Source organism: Dromaius novaehollandiae, chromosome 21 (genome assembly GCF_036370855.1).
Source record: "Dromaius novaehollandiae isolate bDroNov1 chromosome 21, bDroNov1.hap1, whole genome shotgun sequence".
Lineage (NCBI taxonomy): Eukaryota > Metazoa > Chordata > Aves > Casuariiformes > Dromaiidae > Dromaius > Dromaius novaehollandiae.
In genome coordinates, this window is record NC_088118.1 from 584,014 (window position 1) to 611,781 (window position 27,768).

A 27,768-nucleotide genomic window follows, 5' to 3' on the forward strand; every position below is an offset into this window, starting at 1 on the left:
CGCCCGAACGCTCACCACGGGGGAACGGGGAAGAACGGGGCATGAGGCAAGCAGGGGAAGGAGCGGGCTAGCACCCTGTGCACTGCCCTGCGATGAGCTTGCCTTGCACAGGGAGACTGCTCACCTGCGGCTGTAACACAGCGGAACGCCAACTCTTTGGGGAAAGGCTCTCTCTAACTCTGCTTTTACACTTTGTTTTTTTGTTTTAAACACAAACGAGAACTTGTGCTGAGGCTCCCAGTAGCAAGTACAGCCCTCTAGCTCTACGGTTTGCCAAAAACTAAGACACAAGATCCCCGAGTTGCTGCTGGCTCCAAGAATTACCACGGCTAGCTCTGGTGCAAGCAGCTTTGCTGAAAGGCAGTTTGACATCCAGTATCATCAGGGCAAACCCAGAGAAAAAGCTCAGCCCCCTTCCTCTGGCCATACCTGAAGACTAACATGAAAATTCTCTCATTCTACTCATATTTTAAATGTGCTCCTTCTGTCTCCAGCCCTGGATTTAAAGTTTGAGCAGCGCAAGCTCTCCCAGATCACCCTAACATAACAGGGCAAAGGCCCGTTCAGATGCTTGTTTCAAGAAGCCCTGGAGCTATCGCAGGAAAATGCAACCTGCACACATTCAGAAGCAAAATTATTTTTAAGGGCAAGCAAACAAGACAGAAATTCTGCTCATGTAATTGCCGCTGCTTTTGTGTTGGTCTGATATCAACTGCCTTGTCTTCTAAGGCAGGTATTGTGAAAACCCTTAGCAAGCCAGAAGAATCTCAGCCAGTTTCCTTTTATAATACTCTTTATTTGATTAAAGAATTTGTATTCTTGTATACACTGGAATGTGTTCTAGTCCCTAGGCCAGTATTGTACAGGGTTACAAAAACTGTTTTCTTTTTTAAATATTACCCTCGAAATTTAAGAAAAACGCTCCTTTGATGTTTGAACTAAACTCGACTCCATTTTAAAATCTTACAGACAAGCAACTCTCAAACACAACTGAATTAATAGGATTCATTGTCTACTTCGCTACAGAACAGGGTTTGCTTCCCTTCCCTTAGAACACACCACCCTCCCATGGAAAGATCCAGGGTTTATTTCCTCACCAGTGCGTACTATTAACAGAGGAGAGACTGCTAACTTCTTTGGCAGATCACCTGTGGGAACTGATACGCACTTCTTCTCAGGGAAGTACTCTTCTCGGAGCACAGTACGTGAGTTTTTAGGACTTCTGAGGACAGGACGCTATTTGCTCTTCACCCGTGGCCTGACTCTCGCGCTGCTCAGAGCCAGCAGCCCTTCCTGCCGCAGCAGCCGGCAGCGGCACGGCATCGCGTGGTTGGGCAGCTACAGCCCAGCGGCGGTCAGGCTGGGACCACCGGCCGCTCAGTGACAGGCCCTGAATCAAAGGGGTGAGATGAATTCTGGGGAGAGCACAGCTCTGCGGGATGAAGTAAATAACGCTGTTCAGGCAGTCAGAGGAGGAACACCTCTGCGACGGCAAACGGCACGTTCAGGTGCTGTTCAGGCGCCACAAAGGTCAGATCTGTCCAGCATGTATTCTGGAAACTAGCATTTCTTCCTCCCCCATCGCAAAGGGCTGAGGAAAAACACTAGTTTCAGACAGGTCCTAACAGAAGTTGCAACCTGCGCACAGGCTGAATAAACCAGTCTCCATACCCGTTTACAGGTCTGCACCCGGCCAGGCAAAGTGGTTCGACTTACCAAGAAACTCGAGCGGCTCAAGTCAGGATACTCAGATGGCTCAAATGAATGAAACAGCTTTAAAAAACTGGCCCGAGAGCTACCACAATAGACAGCGGACCCCGACACGGGATGTGGGTCGCTTCTGGATGCTCCTTCCCTTGCAGCAGCAACGAGACACTTCAGAGGTGCGGTCTCTACAAGCCCACCCTCATCTAACCTCACCAAACCTCCTGATAAGCCCAAACATAGGTTCATCACTGCAAAGCAGGGCTGAAGAGACAGCAAACGATGGCGCAGAGGCGAAAGGACTGAGCATCTGAGCTACGACTCCCTCCTCCCCCCACACTCCTGCCACAATCCCCACCTTGGAAATCAGAGCCAACCTGTTCCCCTTCGACCAGACAGAAGGGTCCAGTGAAGCAAAATGCCCTTGTGTATATTATCTTAATGCCTGCTTTCATCAATAGAAACACAAGTTGAGAGCAGAGGAGACATTAAAATGGCAGCACCAACAACAGAAGAGTGGGTGAAGCTTAAAAAAAGGAAGAGAATAATGTCTAGTATGCTCTGGGGCTGAGCTCTAGTCAGCTTCGTGCGAGAAGAAGGGGAAGCGTCAAAGCCGGGTTCTCCGCGGAGATCTTGCTTTTCTGCTGGCCAGTAGAAATCTGCCAAAGAAATTTGCAGCCTTTCCCCCCATGATCATGTCAATACTCTGCCAAAAAATGTCTGTGACCCAGGAACACTGCAGATGGCAGACAGAACCATGTGTCTTAGCAGAGAGGGCTGTGGCGTTCCAGACATTCAGAATAAACTTCGGCCTCTTTATTTTTTTTTTTTTAATTTAAAAATTTCCTTTGCGATTCCCCACAGCTGGCATTACAGGATTTCATACTTGTCCACCAGGAAGGTGGTCTCAGTAGAAAACCTTACAGGACTGTTCCCATCTACCTGGGTCACTTTGGTAACCTGTGGAGATAACACACACAGTTAGTCCAGCATTTAACACTGTGCTCCCAAATCACGGCTAAGCAGAACTTTCGGATCAACTCTGAGACAGTCACAAGGATAAAGTTAGCCCATCACTTTGAACCACAAGTCAGTACTGTAAGAAAGATCTTTGTTCTCAGGAAACCTGAGAACAGGAGAAAGATGACGCTTATGTCCAGCCTCTACAAAAACTGCACGTCTCCTTAAAGCAGCCTGCAAAGAGTTAAGCAGGACTTGTGAGCTACAGTTCAACGGAGGAGAGACGGAGAGCTGTACGCCGAGAAGTCTTTTTGTCTGGGAGGTCGACAGATTCTCTAACACGAGTTTGAGGGCAATTCATTATTGCTTAGAAGAGGTGTGAAGGCACAACTCCAACTGCAGGCAAGTTCTAGGAAGCTGCAGTTAGCAGAACTATTCACTGGCATGAACGAATCCAGCTAAAAACATAATCTCAATACTAATGCCTAAGCCCTCACTAAATGGGACAGCAGCGCATACGCATCGCACCCCACCATGGCAGGTTTTAGGCAAAGGATGACCTGAGGCAGCTTGAAAGAGGCAAGAATCACACTGTGAAGCACCGTGCCTGCAGGGCCGTCTCCATTAGTGTTGCCTACTCTTTCACTGAGACCAGCTGGAGGCAGAGGAAGGGGCAGTCTCAGATTCACAGAGAATTAGAGAAAAGCAAAAAAGACCACAGCACTGTGACAAAGAGCTGTCCTTGAGGAAGAAGAGGGCCTATCTCTCTGTCACCTTTCTAGAGAAGAGGATAGCACAATAGGGCAGACAGCTAAAGAACATCAGCGACACAGGTAAGTAGATGACACAACTGTAGCCAGACCGGCTAAGGGTAGCTCTCCTCAGCATTATTAGTATGAAACAGCAACAGCATGTTCTGCAAGTGCCCCCAGCGCATTCAGCTCTTTCAGAGCAAGTCCTGCACCGGCAGCGACCATACCTGTATGTTGCAATAGTTCTTTTTGGAGACGAAGGAGACGTGCACTGGGAAGAAGTCGTTTGGCTGCCCTGCTATGCTGAATTCCAGGCTGCCGCTCTTGTTTTTGGCATCTATCACCGGCAGGCACCACTCAAGGAGATTTCTCCGGCTATCGTGGCGATACTCGCCATCAATCTCCCCAATCACCGGGGCACCGACACCAGACCTAGAGCAGGCAACAAGGAGCTACAATAGCTTATCTGTCTATAGCTAAGGGTACGCTTGTCAAGGCCAGAGACACGAGCCAGACCTACAAACCAGAAAAGGAAAGGAACTGACAGGATACGCGAAGGCGCTTGTCAGCTCTGCCCGTACGGGGAACGCTACTTACGGCAAGGGGATTGTGATGACGACATCGTTCAGTTCTAGGCTCTCCTCTTGCAACTCATATTCTATGTTAACGTCACAACTGTTCCCACTTTCTGATGGCCAGCAGTTAACTGAGGACACAAAAACAGCACGCTAAACCATGTAATCTTTGTAAGCAAAGCAGGTGTTCAAAAAACGATGCACTTCAAAAAGCACAGCACAATTATCAAGAAATTCTGACTTGAAGAACAGCAAAAAGCTTTTCTGTGAAAGCATTACTGAAAGCAGGACACTAGTGTGAACAACAGGTACTATCTAAACAGAAGACACAAAGGTCTTCCCGCCTCCGCACTCTGGAAGTCTCACAAGGTATCAGACTCCAGAGCCAGCCGCGCTTCTGCTAGGCAGGGTACAAGCTGTCATCCCGCAGCTGAACATCGGCCTCTTCTGCCCAAGCTCCCCAGGCCACGGACGAAAGGCCACACGTGCGCTTGAACTCACTTGTCAGCGGAATGAAGGACTCTTCCGTGGTCTGCAACCTCCACTTCAGCACACCCACGTCACTGTTAACAGGGAATGATTTCTCTGGGTTCTTCAAACCAATCTGCGATTCTGCAGTGAAGAGCTTCTTGTCCACATTTGGGTGGGTCTGAAATGGGAACGTATGCCCAGACTATGTCTGTCACGGCGGTAATTTTAAGCCTTAGGACAGAACTGTACATAGATAACTCGGGTTCTAACAAGATGGCCCTACACATCCCCAAATATTTTCTTATAGAAAATACACCTTTTCATTGTTCTCTGCTCAGAAGCCCTACTGGACCACATCTGCCTATCAACCTAGAATTCTTTCCAGAAAATGTTGATCCATGAAGAAAAATCGACACCACTGGAATTTTTACCTGTAGTTTAGCCCAGACACTCTAAGCAAGCAGAGTCCAGGGCCGCTACTTACAGAACAACTGTAACGACTCTTAAAATCTGAAACAGTGTTTTAAAAACATTTGTTCTTGAAAAAAAAGCAGCCTCTTAAAATGTTCCAGCCTCACACTACCTGGAAGAACACCTGGAAACCACAAGAATACTACTTGGAGGTATCAGCAGCCTTTATGCATATATTAATCCAAATGAGGGCAGCCAAACTCAATTTAAATCACAGCATCAAGTGCTAACGGCTTTTAAAAACAAAGGATTTTTGTTAGTTAACGTTCAAGTTACACTAGAAAGACAAGAGCCAACACTGGGTTTGATTTAATCTTCCCCCTGAAGCAGCACACGTGGGAGTATTGTTCAGAACTTGTTTATGAGATGAGCTGATAAGGAACCTACTACCTCATCAACAGACCTGCAGCCAGCTAAGTACAGACCAGCTCTCGGACTGAAGAAGGATGGGGCAATGCAACATATCAAAGAAAAACAATCTTCAGAGCTCAGTAAGGTAACGGAAATACAAAGGAAGAAAGGGAAGAACATCTCTCCAAGATTCTTCTGAGGTTATAGCACTAACTGTAACCAGGGGCTTCAGTTCTGACAATTGTTTTTGATACTTAGAGCAATGGCGGGACACAAGTGAGCAGGGAGGAAACAGCTTTTTTGATAAGTTCATTCTTCATTAGCACAGTAACTTCATTTTAACACTCCCGCTCCACAGCGAAAGCTCACACGGTAAAACTAGCATCAAGCAACGCACCAGACCGCTGCAAAGTCCAAGTGAAATCAGGTGGCATGCCAATATGCATCAGCAGACAGATAAGGCTCTGAAGGTATGAAGATAAGCATGAGCCTGGATTTTTCAAGTGAACTTCAGTCTTTTGAGCCTGAGCGGGCCCTATATTTATGCTGCAGTAACATCTGCAGCGACTACTGGCATTTTCAATGCATTTGCTGAGAAGACTTGGACAAGAGCATAGCAGAGTGGGATGCACTGAAGTAGTCCCCATATTTTGCCCTGGAGAGCAGCAAAAGCTTCCTGTTCAGCACCACGAAACACCAAACAGGCTTTACCTGTAACTGCACTCCCCTCTTGTCTTCATTTTCTACATGGAGGCGAATCCGTGCAAACTTTTCATCAGAGATGTGCAGTACGATCATGCCATGCAGCTCCATATTCTGCAACCCTCCGTCACGGCCACAGGTCAAGGAAATTTTTTCTTCTATTTTCATGTGCACGCTAGACAGAAAAAAAGCAGTATCTCAAGTCCCACACTTGGTTTCTAACGGACAAGACGGGAGGTTAGCGTTCAGCATGGATAGGCTGTATATTGAACAGGTGCTCCAAAGAGTACGATAGCCCCAAATGGAATAGCACAGACAGCACAACAGATGCACACGGCAACACTGCTCCAAGAGGTTAACTCAGGGGCACATCGATCTAGGGACACAAGCCTGGAATGAACAAAAGCCCAGATAAACAACAATGATATAGCATCTTGGTATGCTGTTCACTGAAACTCCCTTTAATTTACAGCAGCTTGCCTCGTGGCAGTAAAAGGTTCTGGACTGCTACACGCAGTCCTCCTGCTACACAGAGAACAAACTGTGACGACTTGTATCCTATGCCACAATTAAACAGGAAGTCTTTGTGTCTGGGGAACAGAAAAAATGGCAGCTACGTTACCTTATCTGAAGGCAAAACATCAGGAAAGAGAGCAACATTCCAAAAAGCAAAGGAAAATCTCCAATCTCAGCTAAACAATGGATGTACATCCCATTTTAATTAAAGCAGTGTCTAATCAAATGAGCTATCTGCTTTTTGTTGTTGTTGTTTTTGCTGTGCTTTCTAAGAGTTTGCCCATCACCTTTTAACATACCAGAGCAGCACACGAGTTTAACGGCAGGAAAAAGCCCATTCCAAAAACTAAGAAGGAAGAATTTGATAGCTCTTGAAGCAACATCGGGCTCATACAGATAGCTATAAGAACACTGCTTTCAAAGCAAGGGCAATACCTACCTCTCCATGTTGATGGGAGGAGCAAGAACTTTGGCTGCTTCTGTGGAGCGTTTGCCTACAGTAGTCATGATATTTTCTCCTTCTGATTTCAGCTTGTCCACAAAGTTGTCCACCTCCTTCCCTTTAGCTCCAAGTTTCAGAGCTTTACTAGGACCTGAGGGCCTAAAGGACAAAATGCATAGGCATCTCCGAGTCAGTTTACGGCAACAGATTGGTCCTTCCTCAGCTATCATCCATGATTATAACGGGACTGTCCCCACACTGCCACGTGCACCTTTGCAGCCTTTTTCAGGGCAGACCAAGTACACAACAGATGGCCTGGTATGTAGGATAATAGGCTACAACGTAGATCTGGATTCTGTTCCCAGTACTACCAGTACCTGGTACCCCTTATTCTCAGACATGAAATGAGAAGTGCCTTGCCCATCAAGGACTTTTGTTTGGGCACATAGTTTTCAGCCAGTGCTAACTCCAAGGACCATTCGCTACCTGCTACACACGTACCTGGCAGGCGCTGGTGCCACTTTGGGCTTCTCTGTTTCAATGATGGTCTCTGTGATCATTGCTGCAGTTGTGCCTCCAGATACAGCCGAACTACCAAACCCTCCGAAACCTGGGGCCTTTTTGCCCTGTCTCTCTGCATCCCTCCTGGCCTGCTGCAACTCCTTCGCTTTACGGCGCATCTCAGCTTTTGCCTCGCGCTCCTGAGTCTAAAGGGAAAGATAACAGACTGATAGAGCTTTGGCATCTCGGCCTGTGCCACACAGCAAGCAAAACTAAGCTGATTTGCTTATAAAGCCATTGTGAAGGAAAGGAAAATGAAAGATGAACGTTTAGCTTAGAGAGAAGCAAAATAACGTTAGGACCCATATCAAAGCGGAATAACGTTATTGCATTAAATTGCAGCATTTCCCAGACAGGGAATACCAGACTTGAAATTACTTCTGCTCACCTCTCGGACTGCTCGGAACACTTTTTCTTCATGTGAGTCCATCTCAGTGAAGGTCCGAATTTGTGCCAGGTTTACGTTCTCGCGGTAGCCCAGGGCAACAATTTCATCAAAGGCAAAAATCAGGTCGAAGCAGTGTTCAGAGATCTCATTCTCCTCCAGAGCTCGACAATACTCAGGGATCTAGGTAGGGAAAAACATGTGAAAGGAGGCTTCATCGAAATAGATACATCTTAACATTTTCGTTCCACTATCCCCAGACTTCAAATGTGTGCTAGATCCCCCCCAAGACCTGCATACCACTGAGCTCCTTGATGTTCCTTTCTGTTGTTGATAAACAGCACGGTGAAGCTTTGCCACATTAATCATGTTATTTTTTCCTAACTCAAAATATTTAGACAACCTCTTAACTCTGCAACATTGTAACTCTCAGAAACCTACGCAAACAAACATTGCACAGCTGGAGAACTTCCTGAAGGTCCTCTCCTTGTAAATGACAGAAACAGGCTATAGAGTTAATACAAAGACATCTGCACAAATATGCTACTTAGAAACATCTCTGAAGCAGCATTATACTTGTAATAGCCACATACTGTAATACCACAATATTTTTTAGAAGGAGTATAGGTGTTGTCTTAAGCATACAGCAAAGATTTCACGCTAAGTTTACTGCAGCACCATCCCTTCAATCTCACCGCTTAAACTACAACCAAAAGTTTTCTATGTGTAATTCAAAGATACCGCAGGAACTTACAAGATCAAGACCGCTGCCTACTTCCATGTCAGGAACAGGCTCTAGAAAATGAAAATCTGTATAGGTGGAGGCAGATAGCGTTTCAGTTATAAGGTTCCCTCCTAATAGCATTGGTTCAGGCTACATATACACAAACTCTGCACACAGCGTTCTCAAGCGTAGATCCTTACCACTCTGGAGAAGAGTCGGAGTGTTTCCAGGTCTTCCAGGATGTTGCTGTTTTTGGTGGTGATCAGCACCATGTAGAGCTTCTCCATTGGCTGATATACGTACCGCACGCTCTCTGTTTCCACAAAGGTGTGCTGCTTCCCAGTGTTCATGAGCTTCGGGAAAGCCGCCAACAGCCCCTCGATGCGGGTTCGAGTCATCTCCACAAACTGTCGGGAGACGATGGCCTTCCCCGCCTTCGTGCAGACGGCTGCCGCCAGGAGCACCTGGGGAGAGCGCAGACGCCCCGTCAGCTGCACCCTTCGGGGAGCAGGCCTCCAACACCACAGTCTCTGCAAGTCTGACACACAATTACTTGCTCAAAGAGAGCGCAGCTTCCAGCTAGCACTAAATACAGGACTGTTTTGAAATGTGATGTTTCTCCTTAATGCCACATCTGTAGTAAAGTCACGGCAACAAAATATGGAAAGCTGTATCAATTACAGCACATGGATGGCTCTCCTGGGCATTTCATAGATGTTATTATACCAACACCGCAAAGGCACCGAGGCAATCGCCCATCTACATTCTCTGATTCTCTCAAGACTACCAAAGCTTCCTTCTGAAGATCCTCCTCAAGGAAAACTAGCTTCTTAATTGAGTCAACATAAGGCAGTTTCTGCAGCAAAAATATTCTAAATCCCCAAACCCTGTCTATTTACAGTCCTGTAATAATGAGGCAAGTGTCAGCAGCTCTCAAACGCAGACCAGTTTAGAGCCCCACCTGACACCCAGGGCAATAGTATGGCTGGGTGAGACATTCAGAGACCTTGATAAAACTGTCAAAGTCTTCCGTACCACCCCGGGAGCCCTGCAGCTTGACAACTTGGGGACAAACGTGTCCTGAAGTGAGCAGGCCAAAAACCAGGTTCTGTTCTCTAACTGCTCTGTAAAAGGCCTCAGAGCACAACGCAAGAGAGCTAATCTGCACCAAGTTTTCAAACCGCGCTCCTAGCACCCAGCTCTCTTTCACGGAGCTGCTCGGGAGCAGAGTACGGCAGCGTCTGCTGAGAGGAACGACGCTACGGGTGGGAAACAAGCAGCGGGATTTGCTCCAGAGGAGAAAACCCCTCAGCTTTGCGCTCCCTAAGCAGCGGAGAGGCCGAGCAGCCGTCTCCCGAGCGCGGCTGCACACCTGTGGCGGAAACCGCAAGGCCTCGCCGAAGGTGACACGCTTAACACCCCCAACGACCTCCAAAGCAGACGCAACCGAGTCCGCCCCGGGCAGCAACCCCGGGGACGCGCGGGGGCCGGCGGCACCGCCCCCCCCGCCGCGCGGGCGCCCCCCGCCCCAGCAGCCGACCCCGGGCGGCAGCTCCCCCCGCGCCGCTCCGCCCTGCTCCGCGCGGGGCCCCGCCGCGCCGAGCCCCGCGCTGCCCCCGCCCCGCGGCCCGGCTCCCGCTCCCGCCGGCGGCCTGGCCCGGCCCGGCGCGCCCCGGGCAGGCCCCCGCGGCGGGCGCGGCCCCGGCCCCTGCTCCAGCCCCGGCTCCGGCCCCAACCCCGGCCCCGCGGCGGGCGCGGCCCCTACCATGGCGGCGGCGGCGCTGGGCTCCCGCTCGCTGCTCCGCACCGCCCGCGTCTCCTCGGGCAGCCCCACAAGATGGCGGCGCCGAGCCACGTCCCCAGCCGGAAGCGGCGCCACGCACGGCGGGGCGGGGCCCGGGGGGCCGGCGCTGCCCCGAGGGAGGCCGCCGTGCCCCGGCCGCCCCCGCCCCCGCGGCCCGCGCCGCGCCGCGCCCTGCCCCGCTCGGAGCCGCGCCGCGCTGCGGCCCCGTCAGTGCTGCGGGCGGCCGCTCCCCCGCAGCGCGCCGCTCGCCCTCCAGGGAGCGCTGACGGCGGGCGCGGCGCGACCATAGAGGCGGGCGGGACGGGAGCCCGGCGGGCCGCTCTAGCTGCGGGCGGCTAGCGAGGCGAGGTCTCGCGAGAGCGGGTCGCCATGGCGACGGCGCGGCGCCGGGCCCGGGCGCCATGGCGGAGCCGCGGGCGCTGGAGGTGAGCGGTGGCGGGGGGCCGCGGGGCCGCACCGCGCCGCGGGGCCGCGCCGCCTCAGCCCGCCTCTCTGCCTAGACCCGCCTCGTCGAGGACCAGCCGTACGACGAGAGCCTGGAGCTGCCGGAGGCCGAGGAGGAGGCGGCGCGGCCTCCCGCGGCCCGATCGTCGCCGGCGGGGCGCCCGCGGGGCCGCCGCGGGCCGGGGCCGGGCTGGGCGGGCGGCGCAGCCCCGCGGGCGCGGCCCGGCCGCAGCAGCGACGAGGGGGGCGGCGGCAAGGTAGGACCGGGCGGGCGGGCGGGGAGGGCGGCGCGGCGCGGCGCGGCCCGGCGCGGTGAGGCGAGGCCCGTCCCGTCCCTCTCGCCCAGGAGGAGGCGGCGCCGCGCCGCGCCTCGGCCCCCAGCGAGGACGAGGAGGACGAGGACGACGATGACGATGACGACGACGACAGCTCCGAGAGCGACTCGAGCGACGACGAGGAGGAGGATCGCGGCGCCCCGCTGGCGGGGTGAGGCAGGCCCCCCCACCGCTATCCTCCGCCCCGGAGCCGCACCCCACAGGGAGGCCCCTCTGCTCTCCACTCACCCCCTTGGCATATCCACCGCCAGACTGTTCCGTGATCACCCGTTCTCCTAAATACAAACAACAAACCAACCCTCCATCCGCGCAGTGCTGCTTTGGCTAGGGTGCCTGTGGCAAAAAGTAGTCCGGCGTTGTTATCACACGCAAGAACCGCGCTCTTGTGAGCGTTACAAGATGTTTCATTCATAGTTTTGTGGTACGGCTGGATCCAGGTTCTTGCCTTTCTCCCTTCAGCATGCTTGTACAGAACTGCTGTAATGTAATCTTCATCTGAACGTCCCTTCCTTTCTCTAGTGCCTACAATCCAGCAGACTATGATTATCTGCCAGTATCTACTGAAATTAAAGAACTCTTTGAATATATAAGGAGGTGAGTTGAAGGAGATTTAGCCCGCATTTACCTCTTCTTTAAGTTAATGATAAATTTTGCAGGTAATTTCATAGTTACCTGCTCTGTGCGTATGTGTTTGTTTTTCAGGTACACTCCCCAAGTAATAGAAATTGAGCACAAACTGCAGCCTTTCATTCCAGACTTCATTCCTGCTGTTGGAGACATTGATGCATTCTTAAAGGTATACAGTCTCTCAGGTACCTATTTCCTGCTGGCTGACGGCGGGCGCGGCGTGACCATACAGAGGGTCTGTACTAAACAGCCTCTATTTCCCCTCCTTTGGAGTTGCATAGGAAAGAGGTTCTCTGTTTATCTGCAGGTTCCACGTCCAGACGGCAAACCTGACAACCTCGGCCTGCTGGTCCTAGATGAGCCATCTACAAAGCAGTCAGACCCCACCGTGCTCTCTCTTTGGTTAACAGAGAATTCCAAACAGCACAACATCACAGTGAGTCATGAGGGGAAAGGAGACAATTACCGCACAGCACAGCAAAAAGATTAGGTTTTACTCTTACTTTTGTGACTGTATGAATACAATGTTGCAGCAAAACTGATAACTTGGCTTTAAAAACAGGGAAAAACAAAAACAAAAAAAACAACCTTTTCCTACCTTTAGACTGAAATGCATCTAAAAGGTTACTTCAGGAAGTCTTCGTGCAGACTTTGTATCTACTTGTTTCCTTCAACTGAAGTTTTGTTTCCTTTGGTTTGTCACTATGTGGTTTTACTCAGCATTTTGTTTCCCAGCAGCTGTTCTGTCTGCAGAAACCGTTGGCATAGTGCAGCTAAGAAAGAGCAAATGCGCAGCTCAATCAGGAGTGAACACAGGGTGTACAGAAATCCACTAGAATGTGTCTTCAGATTCATATTTTTGTTTTTAGCAGCAGATAAAAGTGAAGAGTATAGAGAATGCAGAAAAGAACCCCAAAGCCATTGACAGCTGGATCGAAAGTATCAATGAGCTGCATCGTTGCAAACCCCCTGCCACTGTCCATTACACCAGGTGAGTCATTACACCAGCTCTCCTTTACGTTAGCAGCTCCACATACTTGTGCAGCATAAAATCAGGTGAGGGGAAGGCTAGTAGCAGAGCCTAGGAGTGCTGAGTGGAACTATCCAAGCGACGCTAAGAGGGAGAAGGCATTTGTGGCTTTACAGGGCAGTCCTACCATCTGTATATGCAAGACACTCACTTCCCCCTCTGCCCTTCTCTTTGCTTGCATAACTTGAATTAGCTCAACAGCTAGGACATCTAACTTGCGACTTCACGCAAGCAGTGAGTCTGCAAAAAAGTGAAAAACCTGGGTAAATCAGAGGAGGCAAGATTATTCTTATCATGTCCTGATTCAGTTCCCAGATGCTGTGGCACTCCCTTCTGCCCAAACTCATAATTTGGAGCTGCCCAACCTCATTCCAAAGGATATGCCGTTTCCAGCATCTTCCTTTAGCCACAGTGCCAAGCACAAATGTTATACCTTTAAAGCTTAGTCTTGGTTTCTTAAATAAAAACGCCTGAATTGACGCTCCGCAGACATGCTGTCCCACAACTGGACAGAACAGAGGCTGTCCCATTTACGCCAGTGTGGCAGTAGGAAACCATTTCCGTTGCCTGCATGTAATCCTGAAGCATGTGTTTTTTTCCTTGCCTTGCAGACCGATGCCTGACATCGAAACTCTTATGCAGGAATGGTTACCAGAGTTTGAAGAGCTCTTGGGAAAGGTATGTTGTCCAAGTGATGAGTAGTTAGCTCGGTGCACGATATTAGTAACCTTCTTGCATGTGATCTAGGTTTCTGTTCCACTTTGACCACTTCGCCTGTAGCCTGATCAGTTCAGGTGTGTTCCTCACCTACCTTTCTCCCTTGCCAAGGGACAGGGGAGCAACCTAATGCCTGAATTCCCAGCCACGGCCCAGGTAGCCTCTGTGCTGGGCCTGACGTTAGCGCATGCTCTCAGGCTCTTGCTGCATGGGGACCGAGCTGACAAACCCCTCTGTTCCAGGTGAGCCTCCCAACTGCAGAGATAAACTGCGACCTGGCTGAGTACATCGACATGATATGTGGTAAGCAGTGGATATCCCTTTCTTCTCCTCATTCAAAAGCATCTCGTTGTCCCTAGCCCAGAAGCTGCCAGAAAACAGAAGCATGAAACTTTAAAGGATACTGTGAGGTAACAACATTATCTCATGCTGGTCTCAAGAGGACGTCTCAGGCAGTTATAAGCTCGGCGCTATTCCTCAGGCAGGGGCTTAGGTTCTGTCTGCTCTGCCGAGCAGGCTGATGAGAGTGATCAGAGAACTCTCCTCCTGTGCCAAGAGTTTAGCTGGAAAAAAAAAAGCAATCCACTACTTCTAGGTGCACTTGGTCCTTCTGGATATTCAGGACAGACCAGCTCCAGTCCTGTGCACCACTGACTGCTGAAGACACAGGTGCGCAGCTAGCCCGGCCCTGTGTTACTAAAAGCGAGAGGCCTATATAGACGCAGGTTCAGCCCTGAGAAGTCAAGACCGTTTTCAGCTGCCTGCAATGGGAAGTGGCCTCTTGTGCCAGACACATGCGGTCTTTGATGAACAAAGGCCCGAGCGGTGGGAGGCAGAGAGGAGTTCAGCCTGTACTTACAGCACTCTCTGCAGGGCAGCACAGCCCAGCTGCTCTCATGCACTTCTGATATTTGTTTGTAGCCATTCTGGACATCCCTGTGTACAAGAGCCGGATCCAGCCTCTGCACGTCCTCTTCTCTCTCTACTCGGAATTCCAGAACTCGCAGGTAAGCGACGCCAGCCAGGCTCCGGTCACTCAGCTGGGAGCGTTACAAAACTTCTGTCCCGAAATCTGGCCTTGCTACACAGTGTGCGTTTGCAAACTGCTCATAGGCCAACATAAAAGGGGCCCAAAGAACATTTTCAAAGCTTCTCATTTTCCTAGTATCTCAGAGAAGCAATGTTGGTATTGCAGCATTACACAAGGAGCCTCTGATCTAGCACAAGGCTGGGATGCAGCATCGTTTAACAGTCCAGCATAAGTGCAGAATATTTTTTTCCAGTGAAGTCACGGTGACTGTGCCAAGCACAGACAGGAGCTTGGACAGCACTAGGTTGGAAACCCCAGAGGCCAACACAAGGCTCTAGGTCGCTGCTGACCACGCAGCTCATACAGAGGGAAAGGGGCTTGTGCTTTCAGATGCTGTGTATATTCTAGTTACTGAGAGTTAAATCTTTGCACTAATGCATTCTTTTCCCTGCAGCATTTCAAATCCCTGGCTGAAGGGAAGAAGGCTAGGAGCCCTCCATCCAACCCACCTTCCCAAGCAGCAGAAGCAGAAGTATTAAGCTTTACGTGAAGCTTCACCTTAAACCCTAATCTCCTGGATCAATATCTGCTGCTGGGGTTAGAGGTTTGACCAAACCAGCTTATAAGGCAAAGCACAGTATTCCAGAAGACTCCCATATTTTACGGACACTGCTAAGCTGCTAGGGAATCACAGAGTAGGGTTTTACTCATAGCATTTGCTGCAGATTGTTTGCTGCCTAATCCCCACCTTTTGACTTGTTCCCAAGGAATACAGCATAAAACTAGCTCTTGCAAATGAGAGACTCCACATGACACACTACCAAGTACAGACTTGTGAAGTGCACTTTACGAGCCCTACAGCAGGTGGAAATAAATTCCATGCTCAGACACCAAACTGATTCACCTGGTGTGTTCCAAGCTCTTACCGTACTCCAGGGATCTCAGATCTCCTCTGCCCCGTATTATCGAGTCCCCTTTTCTATTCCCAAGTCACTCTGTTACAGGCAACAGTATCATTGCTTCCTTTCTGCACTTTGTGCCAAAAAGAGTTTGTGAAAGCAGGAAGAGCTTGGGAGGGGACAGTGCTCTTTGCTTACCTCTCACTGCATGCAGGTGGCAGCAGCTGACACAGGACACAGTTTGTTTCAGGCTCCGGGTGGGTCAAAGGCTGACGAGAGCAGCATGTTAAAAGCTGGAGGAGTTTTTACATGTCTTGCTCCCACCAGCTGTCTTAATGGAGTTCAGCCGAGAAACAAACGACGAGGAGAAATAACCAGTACAGCACTACACAGACACTTGAGCTTAGTTTATTGCTGTTGGGAAGACTCTTTCCAGCCGCTGGCACGTTGCCTGCCCACACGTCTGTCACAGCTCTGGCAGAGGCGGCGAGGCTCCATAACAAGCAGGTCACAAACCTGCTAAACCTCAGGCTGGTGCTTACCCTTGCTCTGGGAGGAATCAAAGCAGTCGCAGCTTGACAGAGTCTGTCTATAAACAACTTTGCTGCGTTTCGATGATAATCTATTTTTAAAGTGCATAAGTGGAATAAAAACATGCCTTGGCTAACAGCACAGCTACTGAAAACAATTAAGGGAGCTCCTGCCAGCGCGCTGCTCCAATGCATAGCTAACGAATTGCCAAGGGGCTGCTCAGCGCCAGCAACCCAGCGCGACTCCCTGGCACCCTCAGCCGCGCTTGTTCCGACACTGGCACCCAATGCCAGGCAGCCCCCAGAGCTCTGGCAGCTTTGTAGCAATGAGAGGGCTCACGGGTGGCCTCAGGAGTTGCTCCGTCCAGAAGCACGCTCATGAAGTAAGGGAGACTGGCACCCTGGCAGGACGCGCAGCTCACAAGTGGCTGTTACTCAGGGCAAAAGCTAGGACACGGGAGCAGCCCAGGTGCCGAGCAGCCTCCCGGAGCAGCCATGGCAGCTGGCGGGGGGGGGGGGGGGGTTCTCTCAGGACTCGGCTGCACGGGCCCCAGGCACTCCCACACTGCCACTACCTCCATGTAGCTGCGTGCGAGCGTCTGAGGCAGGGCGGGGATTCATGTCCCCAGAATGCCATTCCTCGAGGTGCTCCCCTTTACAGGAAGCTGACCTGGTTCCTTCGGTGTTAGTGCTGGGGTTACTGGTACATCACCGCTTCGCTGCTTCTTCACCAACACTGGAACAGCACAGGGAGCCACCGCAGTGTTTCTGTCTCTTCTCATGCGAGCAAAGCCGTGTTTTTCCTACTGCAAGGGCAGCGTGGGACAGGAACAGCCTCCATGCAGCTGGCATTTCTGCCGCTACCCTGTTTGCAGGTGCTCTCGTCCATCTCAGCCCAAAAGAGGTAGAATAGTCCTTTTCTCCCTCACACGGCACCTCCCCAAAACGCTGCGTGCCCACCCGTACTTCTCAAGATGGCACCTGATTCTCAGTATTTTGGAACACAGGTGATCTGGGCAATTAAAGCCTAGTTCTGCCCGATGGCAGCCACACAAAATACCAAGTCAGATATTTGCCACTAGGCAGAAAAGACAGGATCAGAAGGGGCTTTAGGAATCCTCAGCATTAGCAAGTCCCCGGGCCTCAGAGAAGCCAAATGCTCTCGGTCCGGGAGGGGAAGGTGCTCCGCCGGGGCTGTGCAGGACCCCGTGCCCACCCGCTCTCCCCCCGGAACTCCGCTCCCCGGCCCGGGCTCACCAGAGCTGGTCTGCGCTGCGGGTCCTCAGCGAGAACAGCCGGGCTCCTGGCGGGCTGAGGAAGACGTGGAGGTTTTGGAGGCTCGCGGTATTGCTCGTATCCCACCTGGAGCGCTGGCACGGATCGCGGAGGGAGTCTGGTTGCTGGCTGGGATCCTGGGAGGGCCTGGCGGGAACGGTGGCCTGGGAGGGGGCTGCAGTGCTGCGGAGCCGACGGACTTTCCCGGAGAGGGTTAGCCCGGACTCACGGGCGTCGTGCCGCATCTCACAGCCAGATCTCATCGCTGCTCGTGCTGGACACTTTGTAAATGTAGCCAGTTACCGGGAACCGGACAAACCCTGCAGGGCAAAGGCAACGATTGCCCTGGCCTTCGGGAGCAGCGGCGGAGGCCGGCACCTCCACAGCCCGGCTTCCGAGGCTGCTCCCCTGCCAGGGCTCCCCTCACCGAGGCTGCTGAGCACCAGGGCGTTCTCCAGCTCCGGAGGGGCACTCTGCTCCCCCTCGGCACCGGCTCCCGCCTCTCCGGGGTTGGCTGCAGGGAGGGAGGAAGGGAAAGAAGTTAGTTAGTGCGAGAGGCGTCCCGGCCCTTGCCCGGGGCCCCGCGTGGTGGGCGGCTGTCCCCAGGGCTCGGCGTCCCCAGGGCTCACCTCCGGGCTCCCGCGCCAGGTCGCTGAGGTGCAGGTTGGGCGGCAGGGACCGGTTCTCGCGGGGCAGCCGCGTGCCCTCGGGCCGCGGGCAGCCGGAGCACCTGGGACGGGAGCAGCGGCTGAGCACGACACCCCACAGCTGGGCAGCCCCAGTGCAGGGGCGCTGGGGGGCTGCAGCCGCTCCCGGGGCTGCCGGTGCCCAGGGAGCGTGGGGCTGGGTGTCAAGCAGCGCGCTCTCTCCCCAAACCGAGCCCCGCGGGGAGGCAGGGGGGTTACCTTGGAGGCAGGGGCGCGGGTCCGGGGAGCCCTGCGGGAAGGGGGACATCAGGGAGCAGCGGCACCGGTGCAGCGGTGCCCCGGCCCCCGCTGCCCTTACCTGGCTCCGGCTTGGCGCGGCGGCAGGCCACGCAGGCGGAGAGCCAGCCCAGGCCCAGCAGGGCGCCCAGGGCCAGGGCGCTGCCGACAGCCACCCCCAGGAGCGGCAGCTCCACGCGGGCCTCCAGCAGACCTGCGCGAGCACCGGGGCCTCAGCACCCGCCGGGCCAGGGCCAGGTGACCCCGTCCTCATCCCCGTCCCCGGCGGCACCTGCCTGCGATCGGGACGGAGGCGTTGGCGATGCCCAGGCCGTTGGCGGCGCTGACGGAGAAGCTCCCAGCCGCGGTGCCGAGGCGCAGGCGCACCGTGTGGTTGGCGAGCGCGGGGCGGCCGCCGGCATCCGGGACGAGGAGCTCGGAGCCGTTGGGCACCGCACGCCCGTCGGGGCCGACCCAGGTGACGGCGGCGGGCGGGTTGGCCTGCACCAGCGCCAGCAGCACCACCAGCAGCCCCGGCCCCTCGGCGCGGGCGTCCGCGCGCAGGATCTCGGGCGCGACTGGGCGGGCGGAGGCGGCCGTCAGAGCGGCGCCAGGCCTCACTCGCGAGCCCCCGGCCCCGGCGCAGCGCGGCGAGAGCTTACACTGCACGTCGAGGTGGACGGAGGCGTTGGCGGCGTCCCCGGAGGCCGGGTGGGTCAGGGCGCAGGTGAGCTGGCGGTCGGCGCGCCGGGCGGTGAGGGTGAAGGTGCTGGCGGCGCGCTCCGCGGGGCCGGGGGGCTCCTGCCGCCGGCCGTCGAGGTACCAGGCGAGCGCGGCGGCGGGGCGCGGGGCCCGGCAGGTGAAGGCCCGGCTCTCCCCCTCGCGCAGCGCCCGCGCCGCCAGCGCCCGCCCGTCGATGGTGGGGCCCGGCCCTGCCGGAGAGGCCGGGGGGGTCAGGGGGGCGGCGGGGCGGGGGCCGCGTGCCGGGCGCCCTGCGCGGGCTCACCTGCGGGGCACAGCGCCGGGACGCGCAGCAGCAGCAGCAGCCGGGCCAGGGCCGCCCCCGGCGAGCCCCCGCGACGCCCCATCGCGCCAGCCGGCTCCGCGCCGCGGCCGGGACGCGGGGAGGGCTCCGCGCAGCCCCCTGCACGCGGTGGGGCCGGGGGACGCGGCTGCCCGCAGTGCGGTGCCGAGCGCGGGCCGCTGCGGCCACGCAGAGCCGCGGGGGCGGTCCCCAGCGCGTCCCCCCGGCACGGCGCGTCACTCCGTCCTGCCCTCCGCAGCAGCGCTGCGCAGACAAGCCGGGCTAGAGCAGGGCCCCCTTTCCCAGCACGCGCATCCGCCGGGAACGAGTTATCCGACCCCCCGCACGGCGCTGCACCCCGAGCCTCGGTGCCGGGCAGGCAGGAAGGTTTATTCAGGGCAGGACAGAGCCGTGACAAAGCCGCGGTGCCGAACGCGTTCCCCAGAGCAGCCAGCGGCCGGCTGTCCCGGCGAACCCCCGGCACTTAAAGGCAGCCCCGGGCCCGGGGGGCAGCCTGCGCCCGACTCGTGGCGGTGGCGGCACGGGATCTGCACCTGCGGGGACAGAGACTGGCAGCAAGGACGTGGCAACCTGCCCGCCCCGGCCGCCACCGCGTCCCCTCGCGCCCGGCCGAGACCTGCCCGGCCTCGGCCCCCTCACTCGGGCCCGGGGCCGTGGGGGTTGCGCAGCCGCCCCAGCATCTGGCCGAGCATCTGGTTGCAGAGCGCCGAGTAGGGGTTCGCGAGCACCAGCTGCCGCCGGGCGAAGGCGCTGCCCAGGCGGGCCGCCCGCGCGAAGTCCCGCCGCGCCTCCTCCTCCCGGGCCTGCAGCCGGCGGATCAGCCCGCGCTGCACCAGGCTCTGGCAGGCGGCACGGCCGCGGCCCTGGCCCAGGCGGATGGCGGCGTCCAGGTCCCGCAGGGCTCCTGCGTGCGGGGAGGGAGGAAAGGCAGAGCTGCGGCGGCCCGGGGGCTCGGCCCGGCCCGGCGGTGCCCCCCGCCCTTACCTGCCACGTCCCCGCGGAGGCGGAGGGCCTGCGCCCGGTTGTTGTAGCCCGAGGCGCGCTCGGGCAGCAGGCGAATGGCCTCGCTGAACCGCTCGAGGGCCGTGCTCACGTCGCCGGACTCGGCGGCCGAAACGCCCTGCAGCTCCAGGTCCCGCGCCTGCTCCAGCAGCTCCGGGGCGAAGGCCTCCTCTGCGGCACCACGGGGCGGGGAGGGGAGCCCCTTTGGTCCCGCGCCCGGCCCCGGGGCGAGGGGTCTCCCCTCGGCGCAGCCGCGGGGCGAGGGACAACCCGCGCCCTGGCCCGCTCACCTTCCTCCTGGACCTCCTCTTCCTCGTCCAGCCCGGGGATGTCCCCAAAAGGCGTGCTGGGGTCGAAAATCGTCTGCAGCACAGCTCTGTCGTTCGCCGTGGCCATGGTGCCTCCGGTGCCGAGGTGCGTGGGGAAGGTCCCCGCGGTGCGGCCGTGCGCGGCCGGTTAATGTTCACACCGCTGGCCCCGGGTCACCCTTCCCCGTCCTATCCCAGCCCGGCCGCCGAGCCCCTCCGCCCCACCAACCCGGCCAGCTGCCAGGGGCAGAAGCCAGGCTGGAAGAGCCCAAACGTCCCAGGGTGACTCGGCAGCTCTCCCGCCCCGGGGGCGGACGGGAGGCAAAGCGGCTCTTCCCACCGCGTCCCCCAGCCCCAGGCAGCTCCCAGGCCCCGTCCCCCACGGCGGCCCACCTGAGACCGCCGGGGGCTGCGACCCCAGCCCCGAGCTGCGACCCCAGCCCCGAGCTGCTCTGTCCCCGCTGCTCCTGCAGCTACGCAGCCCCGCGCGGATGCCCACCTGCCTCGGCGTCCCGCAGCCTCCGTCACGCTGCCCGCCGCTTCCTCCGGCTCCACCGACGCCGCGCGCGAGGCTCCCGGGGACGGGCGGCCGCGCTCTGCCGCCAAGCTCGGCGCCGCCGGGGAGGCGAGACGCTCCGAGCGGGGGGACTCCTCACCCGCACGCGTTACCCATCCCCAGCGCCAACGCTGGCGCTGGGGAAACAACTCCTCACTTGGGAATAAATCAAAAGCAACCCTCTGCAGCAATAAACTTGACATGTTTATTAATTAAACTATCACTTAAATAAAAAAAAGTGCATAGAAAATAAACATGTTTAAAAACTCCTTTGTTTTTTGTTTTTTGTTTTTACAACTATGTACACTTTTTATTTTTACATTCAGTCTTTTGCAGAGCTTTCAGCATTTTTTTAAACTATTAAAGTATTTCCTTCTTCCCTGTGACAGGGAGTTAACACTGATGTACTTTAGACACGTTTCCTCTTTTTTTTTTTCTTTCCTTTTTTTTTTTTTTTTAAGAAAAAAACAGAAGCTTGGAAGAACACAAGAAAAAAAGAAAAGATTTGTTATACATGATAAGTTGTCAAGAAATGTATTTCTAGAACATAACCTTGCTTTTGCAGAGCTTTTTTTTTTTTTTTTTGAAACAATTATTCACCTATCTGTATTTACTAAAGACTGTTAAGTTCAATAAAAGAAACACCACAAGTATAGTTCTTGGTTGATAGACAAAGCTACAGTACCTTGTTAAAAAGATACCAGGAAAGCACAGAGCACATTTTTCCCTATATGCAGGTGGTACCCCAACATTCATAACCAAAAAGAGAGGAAAAGAAAAAGGAAAAAACCCAAGTTGTACAAGTACTGACTGGTAACATTAAAAGGCAGGAAGGTCCTCGAGCTGGGCGCTTCCAGGCGCCGCCTCCGCTTCCAGGGCTGTTCTCCAGCTTTCGCCTCCCCTCCGTCGAGCGCTCCGGCTACCCCGGCCCGGGACGCTCCGCGCCGGGAGCACACGAACCCGCCCTCCAACCTGGAAACACACAGCCGGATTTTCTCCTGCCTTTGTTAGCAACTGTAACACAATCCTTATCTATAGTGTTAAGAGAATTAAAAGCCATGGACCGATACTGAACTAGGCTTCATTACACGGTGCATTACTATATTAGTTCCTATATATATCGTATTTATAGTTATAAAAAAAAAAAAACTTGCAAGTGTGTTGAGTGTGGACCAGTAGTATGGTTTTGAATGGCATGATTCTGCACAAAGACCATCTCACTGAAGAACCTGGTATTGCTTTGAAATGAAAGAAAAAAACAAAAACAAAACCCCAAAAGATACCCAGCCCTTTGCAATGACCCGCTTTTCCTTTACAAAAAAAATTGGTTTGTACAAATAAAAATAAACGCCCTAAGGTTCCATTTTTAGTATTTTCAGATAGCATGATCTGTGTCAGTCCTTATAAAATATACATTCATATACTGGGAAGCTGTGCTGTGCTCACCGTCAGCCCAGGCAGGACAGGGTCGGGGCGCACAGGCCCGCACCTCGCAGGCGGACCGCCGCAAACCGCCGCGCTGGCCGCCCGGCTCCTCCTGCCTCCCTCCCGCGCGTCCCAAGCGGCGCGTGCGGCCCTGGGCGCTGCACGGTGCCGGCCGGGAAGGCGGGAGCAGCCGGGCAGCCCCGGCCCGGCCTCCGCAGCAGCACAGCGCGGCTCCGCTGGGTTACAGACAGTTTCACTGGCCACGGCGGCTCCCGGCGAAGGCAGCCGCGACGGGTATAGCAGCAAAGCGAACAGCGAGCTGGATCTCCAGCAGATCCGCTGGCTCTACCGGTCCGCGCAAGAGGCGGCTCCCGGCGCTCGGTTCTGCGGGGACTCCCACGACACACACCTTTCTCAGGTCTCCCTACCGCCCCAGCGCCTTCTCCCTAACCACGACGGCTCTGGGCAGTGTTTTCCAACCGGAGCTTCCTCCTGTCGAGGACTCGTTTTTCTCAGCCCCGCAGCCAAGCTACGCTGACACTCGGCAGACCCGAATGGATCTGCCGGCTGGGGAAGGTGCCCCTCCTCGTCCAGGCGCAGGGACCGCAGCGGAGCGGGCAAGAGAAACGCAGCTGAGCTGGACTACGTGGATATAACTCACGGGTTTCACCAAGGCTAGGGCTGTCCCCCAGCACTGCTGTCAGAAAGGAAAAAGAGAAAAGGACAAAGAGCAGCTGTCTCTGCGGACGCGGGGCTGAGATCCCCCCAGACATGCTTTTTGGCCTTCTCGGGGTGTGTGCGTTCCCAAACTGTCAGTGCATCAAAGCATTTCAGTAACAAATGCAGCTTCAATTTGACTCTTCTTTAAACAGTTATCACCAAATAATAATCACGCAGTGCAATAAAGAAAGGAAACCAGCAGTTCCTGACCCTCCGAGCGCTGTACTTCCTTCTCAGGTCAGAGGGAAAGGTCTCTGGGGCTGAGGAGCACAGGCACAGGAGTGCTAGATCGCGAACGCTAGGGAGCTAGTCAGCTCTCTCCGTTCTCCGCAAACGGCTGATGCTCTTTCAGAGTAGCCTTTCAATGTACCAACTCCAAAAACGGCTGCCCGCCTGCCCACAGGGACAGCTGAGAAAAGCGAGGGTGCTCGAACGGTTTAACTTCTCAAAGGAAACACAAGTCTGTTCTCAAGAGAGAGACTGCGGGACAAGGAGTGTGCGTGCGGTGCGTGGCGAGCCCCGGCCGGGCAGGCGCTCTATTGCTTTGCTAGGTCTCCACAGGACAGCGATTTTGCATTTGGAGAGTTGGGGATCTCCCTAAAGAAGACCGGAGTCTTTCCTCAGGGGAGCTACTCCGCACAAAGCGGCGGCGACCGACAGACAGACTCTCCCTGCTGCTCACCAGTCTCCGGGCTAGCTTCACCCAGAAGCACAGGGCCACTCGTGCCTATCGATTCTGCCAAGGTATCGGCACCAGCGACTCGGGGGATCGGGGCTAGCGGGTCCCCAGCTCCGACCACAGCCCACCTACAGCTGTGACAGCTCCAGGCTCGTCCACGTCAGGGAAGCTGATCTGAGTGGACACAGTAGGGCGGGAAGAGTCACGCTTCCTTCCCAAAGGAACGGTAATTCTGAACTCCAGACAAAAAGATATTAAGGGTCAGTCCTCTGTTGCCTTTTTCTTTTCGTTAAACACACACAGGGTACTGGCACGTGGCAAGGCAGAATCAGGCCTCCTCCTGCCTGGGGGCATGAACATCTGCTCCAATAGAGCTCCCACGAGTCAAACCTCTCCTGAGCTGGGCAGTTCTCCCTCCTGTCCCCACCCTGACGAGTTAATAAAGTTTAAGGTCCAGCCAAACCTCCCAGAAACAGTTACTGAAGTCAAAAAGGCAGAACAAGATTAAAAAATAATAATAATTAAAAAAAAAAAAAAGTGTATCCCCCTCTCTGGAGAAAGGATCAGACTGTGTCCAGCCAGATATTTCCTATAACCATCCTATGAAAATAAAAAAATTATTAAAAACAGATTCTTTTAAATTAGGATAACACTACTGTTTAAAAAGCCTCATCATAAGTGCTTTTCCCTATGAAGTGCTTCTCATAGAAAAATATACAAAATATATTTACATTTATAAAACCTTAAATACTAAACTGTAAACAGAACAGAGTAAAATCCAATGTCTTAATTTGTTAGGCTTGGGGCTTTTTATTTCTTTTATTTTTGTGGAGGCGTGGAGCAGACCCAAAAGGGAGGAGGATTTATGCTACTTAAGCTAGGACAATAGCATTTTTTGATTTAGTTAAAGTAAGTTTGAGTCTTCGGTTACAGGAATTTCCACTGTGCCAATTGACTTATTTCCTATGCAATTTTAAATGCTGCACGGAGTATGCCGAGGCTGGTTAGTGTTTGGCCTTGCATTTTCACGGAGAATTTGCACTCCGTTTTGGTGCCTCTTCCTGTGCCTTTCGGGGAAGGCTCTACAACTACACCCAGAAGATGGATCACGACACGAACGTGCCTACAGAAGTCGTTCACTTGTCTCTCACGTCCTATGACACTGTTTAATAAGCCTGAGCAGAGCTTCTCCTGCGGAAGCCTCCGCAACTGTCCTTCCTAGTTCCTGCTCTTCAGCGGTAAGCGGCTAACGCGGGGGTCAGCTCCCGCTCCTGCTCCTCTCCCTAGAGACCTCCATCCCTGGGACCAGCTCCATGGCGCAGAGCGAGGTCACTGAAGCTGGAAGAGCTTTTAGCTCCTCAGGTCAAAGGAGGAAGCCAGCTTCTGAAGACAAGAATACGGGAAAAGACTACCTCCTTCCTCTAATGGGCGGGCTGCTGCTGAAATAAAGCCTTTGCTCACAAAGATTTACAGCTCTGTAAACTGTTGGCGCAAGCCCTTTCTCTGCGAAAGAATGCCAGGAATTCCCCTGCACTGAAGCAGGAATTTCAGAGTGAAACGCTACCCACATTCTTCTCCGTTTACTTACAGGCTCTATTACCCTCTTCCCCATTCAGTTTTCCTAGATTACAACAGAGATAAGCCAGACCCAGACAATGCACCAGGCCACCTACGCCACACAAAGAATACCAACCAACTCACAAATAGTGTTTTGGAGATGCACAAGGAACCACAGACACGCACAAAGTTCTTAAAGTAGCTGGTTGGTAGGACACAGTCTCTCTCCCTAGGAGAAAAGCTCAGTCAAATACCGTGCTATTGAAACTTATGACACAGCAATCAAACGAAAAGGAGAACTCCACATTCAGCGCTTTGAGGATACAAGGACAGGATCCATGATCCCTCCCCTGCACTGGGCCTGGGTCTATCTTCCCTCCCCTCTCCCACTCATTAGCCCCATTCGGAGAAACGATTACCGCTGGTGGGGGAGAAATGAGAATAGCAAAACCATAATTAAATTGAGGATCTTCTCCAATCGCCTGTGTCTTTCATAAGGGTAAGTGTGCGCATGCGAGACATGAAGATGTGGACTCTGACAGAGAAACACAGCCGCCAGGTAGGTCCCTGAGCCCAGCCAGTCTTCATTCCTGCCTCTGTCCTTCCCTGTCCCTTGCAAATAGCAGGGTAGGAATTCGCTGTATGCTTTGGTTCACCCCAGGCCCTTCAGGGCTCTCTTGCAGCTCACGGAAGTTCTAGTTTAAAAACTTCCTGCACTTCTTGGCGCCGCAGTTACAGGGCAGTTTGTTGCTGGCGTCTTCAATGGGGAACTTGTAGTCATATGTGAGCTCCTCCCCACGGTAGATTTTGCGCATGGCGAAGATGACAATGTGTTTCTGACCATCGATGTTGATGACCCGGGAGTAGCAGTTGGGCTCACACGAGTGATTGATGAAGCGGGCTGCATTCCCATGCATAGTGGCATCCACCACTTCAGAGTCGTCAATGCGGAACATATAGCAACCAATTCCCTACATGCGGAGGACAGAAAGGCAATTAGATCAGGGCAAGCGAAGACTTAGCTGCCCTGACAGACACCTTAGCTCATTACTGCAACACAGCAAGCAAAAAGATCAAGTCTTAATGAGCATCTGCAACCTCTCTTTATTTGTCTTCACAAGTTCACGCTTGAATCACTTCATCTCCAGGCTCTTTGGATCTGCAGTGCTAAGGCGAGGCTCGTATCCTTCCCAGCCCACAGGAGGCAAGAAGCAAGCCTAGAGCTCCAGCAAGCGTGAGAAATCATGTATAGCCCCGAGAAGTTTGTAAACCCAAATGACAGTGTTCCAGATGCAACATTCACAGGGCCTAAGCTTGTACTACCTTCACAACCACCCTCAGGTTCTCTCAAACTCCCTTCTGCACAAGACAATTGCACCAGTCAGGTTTGGAAAGGATTTCAGTCATCTTAGGTACATTGCTGCTTTGCGCTGAAAGCAGTTCTAAGTCACTAAAACAAGTTTTACTTAAAGCATTTGGGAATTAAAAATATTAAGCAGCTCTACTATTCTGTGGTTATTTTTGTCCTGGCTTTATTTGAACAAAATGCTTCTGTCAAGACTGAGGAAAAAAGCCTCAAGAAATGCTTGCTATTTGCAGCAGGAAAGTTGCTAAGACAAGGGGGGTTTACTTCAGGGCTCCTTCAGAGCAGACTGATCAGACTCTTTTTTCTGTTCAGGAGCTTCAGCTTACACTCACCTATGCTGTGAACCCACAAGCTCTGGTCTCACCTACACGATACACACCCTCTCTTTGGCACACAGCAGATCATAAAGTGCCTAGACTTTTCTATCCCTCATAACTCCAAAGACCAACTGTCTATTTCATACTCTGAAGATGCAAAGTGCAGCTCTACTCTAGGACTTGAAACTTCAGCACACATTTTTGCCAGCATTACCAAGATCAGGTAATCCCATTTCCTCTTCCTTCCTTGGATGACCAAATGGAGGAAAGGGTGTATTATGCTTTTTAAGAGCTTCTGTAAAAGCTCATAACTCACCTTACTGTCGTAGTACTTCTCCCGTTTGTCAGTGAGGATGGAGCGAATGACATTGCCTGAATATTCAATCACCATCTCACCTGCATCAATGTTCCTTTTGCAGAACAGACCCCGGCCATGGATGGGAGACCTAGAAAAGCAACAAGGTAAGAGAATATTTCAAACAATACAAGTGAATCTCAGCAATTTAAGATTACAAATGTCACAGAACACACGTAACTTCACTACAAGGACCAGTGCAATTTCATT

At 53.8% G+C, this 27,768-nt stretch overlaps 5 protein-coding genes across 11 annotated transcripts in view; 1 reads left to right on the forward strand and 4 right to left on the reverse strand.

The window, feature by feature from the left end:
* Positions 1–775: 775 nt before the first annotated feature.
* Positions 776–10,517, reverse strand: LOC135330461 (coatomer subunit delta). Its single transcript, XM_064524134.1, has 10 exons — positions 10,380–10,517; positions 8,815–9,078; positions 7,894–8,073; positions 7,446–7,651; positions 6,942–7,103; positions 5,996–6,161; positions 4,493–4,640; positions 4,014–4,122; positions 3,644–3,848; positions 776–2,664 (listed from the first exon to the last, which is right to left on the reverse strand). The coding sequence occupies exons 1-10, from the start codon at positions 10,380–10,382 to the stop codon at positions 2,575–2,577; spliced, it is 1,533 nt and encodes a 510-aa protein (XP_064380204.1). The 5' UTR covers positions 10,383–10,517; the 3' UTR covers positions 776–2,574.
* A 167-nt stretch (positions 10,518–10,684) lies between these two features.
* On the forward strand, positions 10,685–15,496 carry LOC135330462 (intraflagellar transport protein 46 homolog). Its single transcript, XM_064524141.1, has 13 exons — positions 10,685–10,843; positions 10,919–11,009; positions 11,073–11,119; positions 11,209–11,348; positions 11,717–11,791; positions 11,900–11,993; positions 12,132–12,260; positions 12,694–12,815; positions 13,466–13,532; positions 13,683–13,727; positions 13,814–13,874; positions 14,493–14,578; positions 15,056–15,496. The coding sequence occupies exons 1-13, from the start codon at positions 10,820–10,822 to the stop codon at positions 15,149–15,151; spliced, it is 1,077 nt and encodes a 358-aa protein (XP_064380211.1). The 5' UTR covers positions 10,685–10,819; the 3' UTR covers positions 15,152–15,496.
* A 396-nt stretch (positions 15,497–15,892) lies between these two features.
* LOC112991637 (transmembrane protein 25) lies at positions 15,893–19,576 on the reverse strand. 6 transcript variants are annotated; one of them, XM_064524138.1, is made up of 9 exons: positions 19,235–19,471; positions 18,891–19,160; positions 18,525–18,806; positions 18,311–18,442; positions 18,211–18,241; positions 17,935–18,035; positions 17,733–17,819; positions 17,288–17,625; positions 15,893–16,895 (listed from the first exon to the last, which is right to left on the reverse strand). In XM_064524138.1, exons 1-8 carry the CDS (start codon positions 19,314–19,316, stop codon positions 17,552–17,554), a joined length of 1,059 nt encoding a protein of 352 aa, XP_064380208.1. In that variant the 5' UTR covers positions 19,317–19,471; the 3' UTR covers positions 15,893–16,895; positions 17,288–17,551. The 6 variants fall into 6 exon arrangements, with proteins under 6 accessions (XP_064380208.1, XP_064380209.1, XP_064380210.1 ...); XM_064524139.1 differs by having other exon boundaries at positions 18,521–18,806; XM_064524140.1 differs by lacking the exon at positions 18,311–18,442 and having other exon boundaries at positions 19,235–19,576.
* Positions 19,577–19,621: 45 nt separating this feature from the next.
* Positions 19,622–20,752, reverse strand: LOC135330463 (tetratricopeptide repeat protein 36-like). Of its 2 annotated transcripts, none has more exons than XM_064524143.1 (3): positions 20,566–20,752; positions 20,258–20,446; positions 19,622–19,806 (listed from the first exon to the last, which is right to left on the reverse strand). In XM_064524143.1, exons 1-3 carry the CDS (start codon positions 20,669–20,671, stop codon positions 19,646–19,648), a joined length of 456 nt encoding a protein of 151 aa, XP_064380213.1. In that variant the 5' UTR covers positions 20,672–20,752; the 3' UTR covers positions 19,622–19,645. The 2 variants fall into 2 exon arrangements, with proteins under 2 accessions (XP_064380213.1, XP_064380212.1); XM_064524142.1 differs by having other exon boundaries at positions 19,622–20,177; positions 20,566–20,739.
* A 570-nt stretch (positions 20,753–21,322) lies between these two features.
* Positions 21,323–27,768, reverse strand: part of LOC135330464 (histone-lysine N-methyltransferase 2A-like) — a 55,851-nt gene continuing 49,405 nt past the window's right edge. The window contains exons 35-36 of the mRNA XM_064524148.1: positions 27,520–27,649; positions 21,323–26,491 (exon numbers count right to left, since the gene is read on the reverse strand). Of these exons, the coding sequence (XP_064380218.1) occupies positions 26,216–26,491; positions 27,520–27,649 (406 nt within the window). The 3' untranslated portion in view covers positions 21,323–26,215. The remainder of the gene's footprint in view (positions 26,492–27,519; positions 27,650–27,768) is intronic.

What these genes read in the sequence shown, in the direction of transcription:
- LOC135330461 (XM_064524134.1), bottom strand. An exon ending in GTCCTTCATTCCGCTGACAA is followed by an intron (nt 4,123 to 4,492) that starts GTGAGTTCAAGC and finishes TTGTGTCCTCAG; the next exon opens with TTAACTGCTGGCCATCAGAA. An exon ending in AGAACTATTGCAACATACAG is followed by an intron (nt 2,665 to 3,643) that starts GTATGGTCGCTG and finishes TTATCTCCACAG; the next exon opens with GTTACCAAAGTGACCCAGGT.
- LOC135330462 (XM_064524141.1), top strand. Translation starts at nt 10,820, where the DNA reads ATGGCGGAGCCGCGGGCGCTGGAG. An exon ending in ACATTGATGCATTCTTAAAG is followed by an intron (nt 11,994 to 12,131) that starts GTATACAGTCTC and finishes GTTTATCTGCAG; the next exon opens with GTTCCACGTCCAGACGGCAA. An exon ending in TTGAAGAGCTCTTGGGAAAG is followed by an intron (nt 13,533 to 13,682) that starts GTATGTTGTCCA and finishes TCCCTTGCCAAG; the next exon opens with GGACAGGGGAGCAACCTAAT.
- LOC112991637 (XM_064524136.1), bottom strand. Translation starts at nt 19,316, where the DNA reads ATGGGGCGTCGCGGGGGCTCGCCGGGGGCGGCCCTGGCCCGGCTGCTG. An exon ending in CCCGGCGCTGTGCCCCGCAG is followed by an intron (nt 19,161 to 19,234) that starts GTGAGCCCGCGC and finishes CCTCTCCGGCAG; the next exon opens with GGCCGGGCCCCACCATCGAC. An exon ending in CCCGCGCCCCTGCCTCCAAG is followed by an intron (nt 18,036 to 18,210) that starts GTAACCCCCCTG and finishes CTCCCGTCCCAG; the next exon opens with GTGCTCCGGCTGCCCGCGGC.
- LOC135330463 (XM_064524142.1), bottom strand. Translation starts at nt 20,671, where the DNA reads ATGGCCACGGCGAACGACAGAGCTGTGCTGCAGACGATTTTCGACCCC. An exon ending in AGAGGAGGTCCAGGAGGAAG is followed by an intron (nt 20,447 to 20,565) that starts GTGAGCGGGCCA and finishes GTGGTGCCGCAG; the next exon opens with AGGAGGCCTTCGCCCCGGAG. An exon ending in CCTCCGCGGGGACGTGGCAG is followed by an intron (nt 20,178 to 20,257) that starts GTAAGGGCGGGG and finishes CCCCGCACGCAG; the next exon opens with GAGCCCTGCGGGACCTGGAC.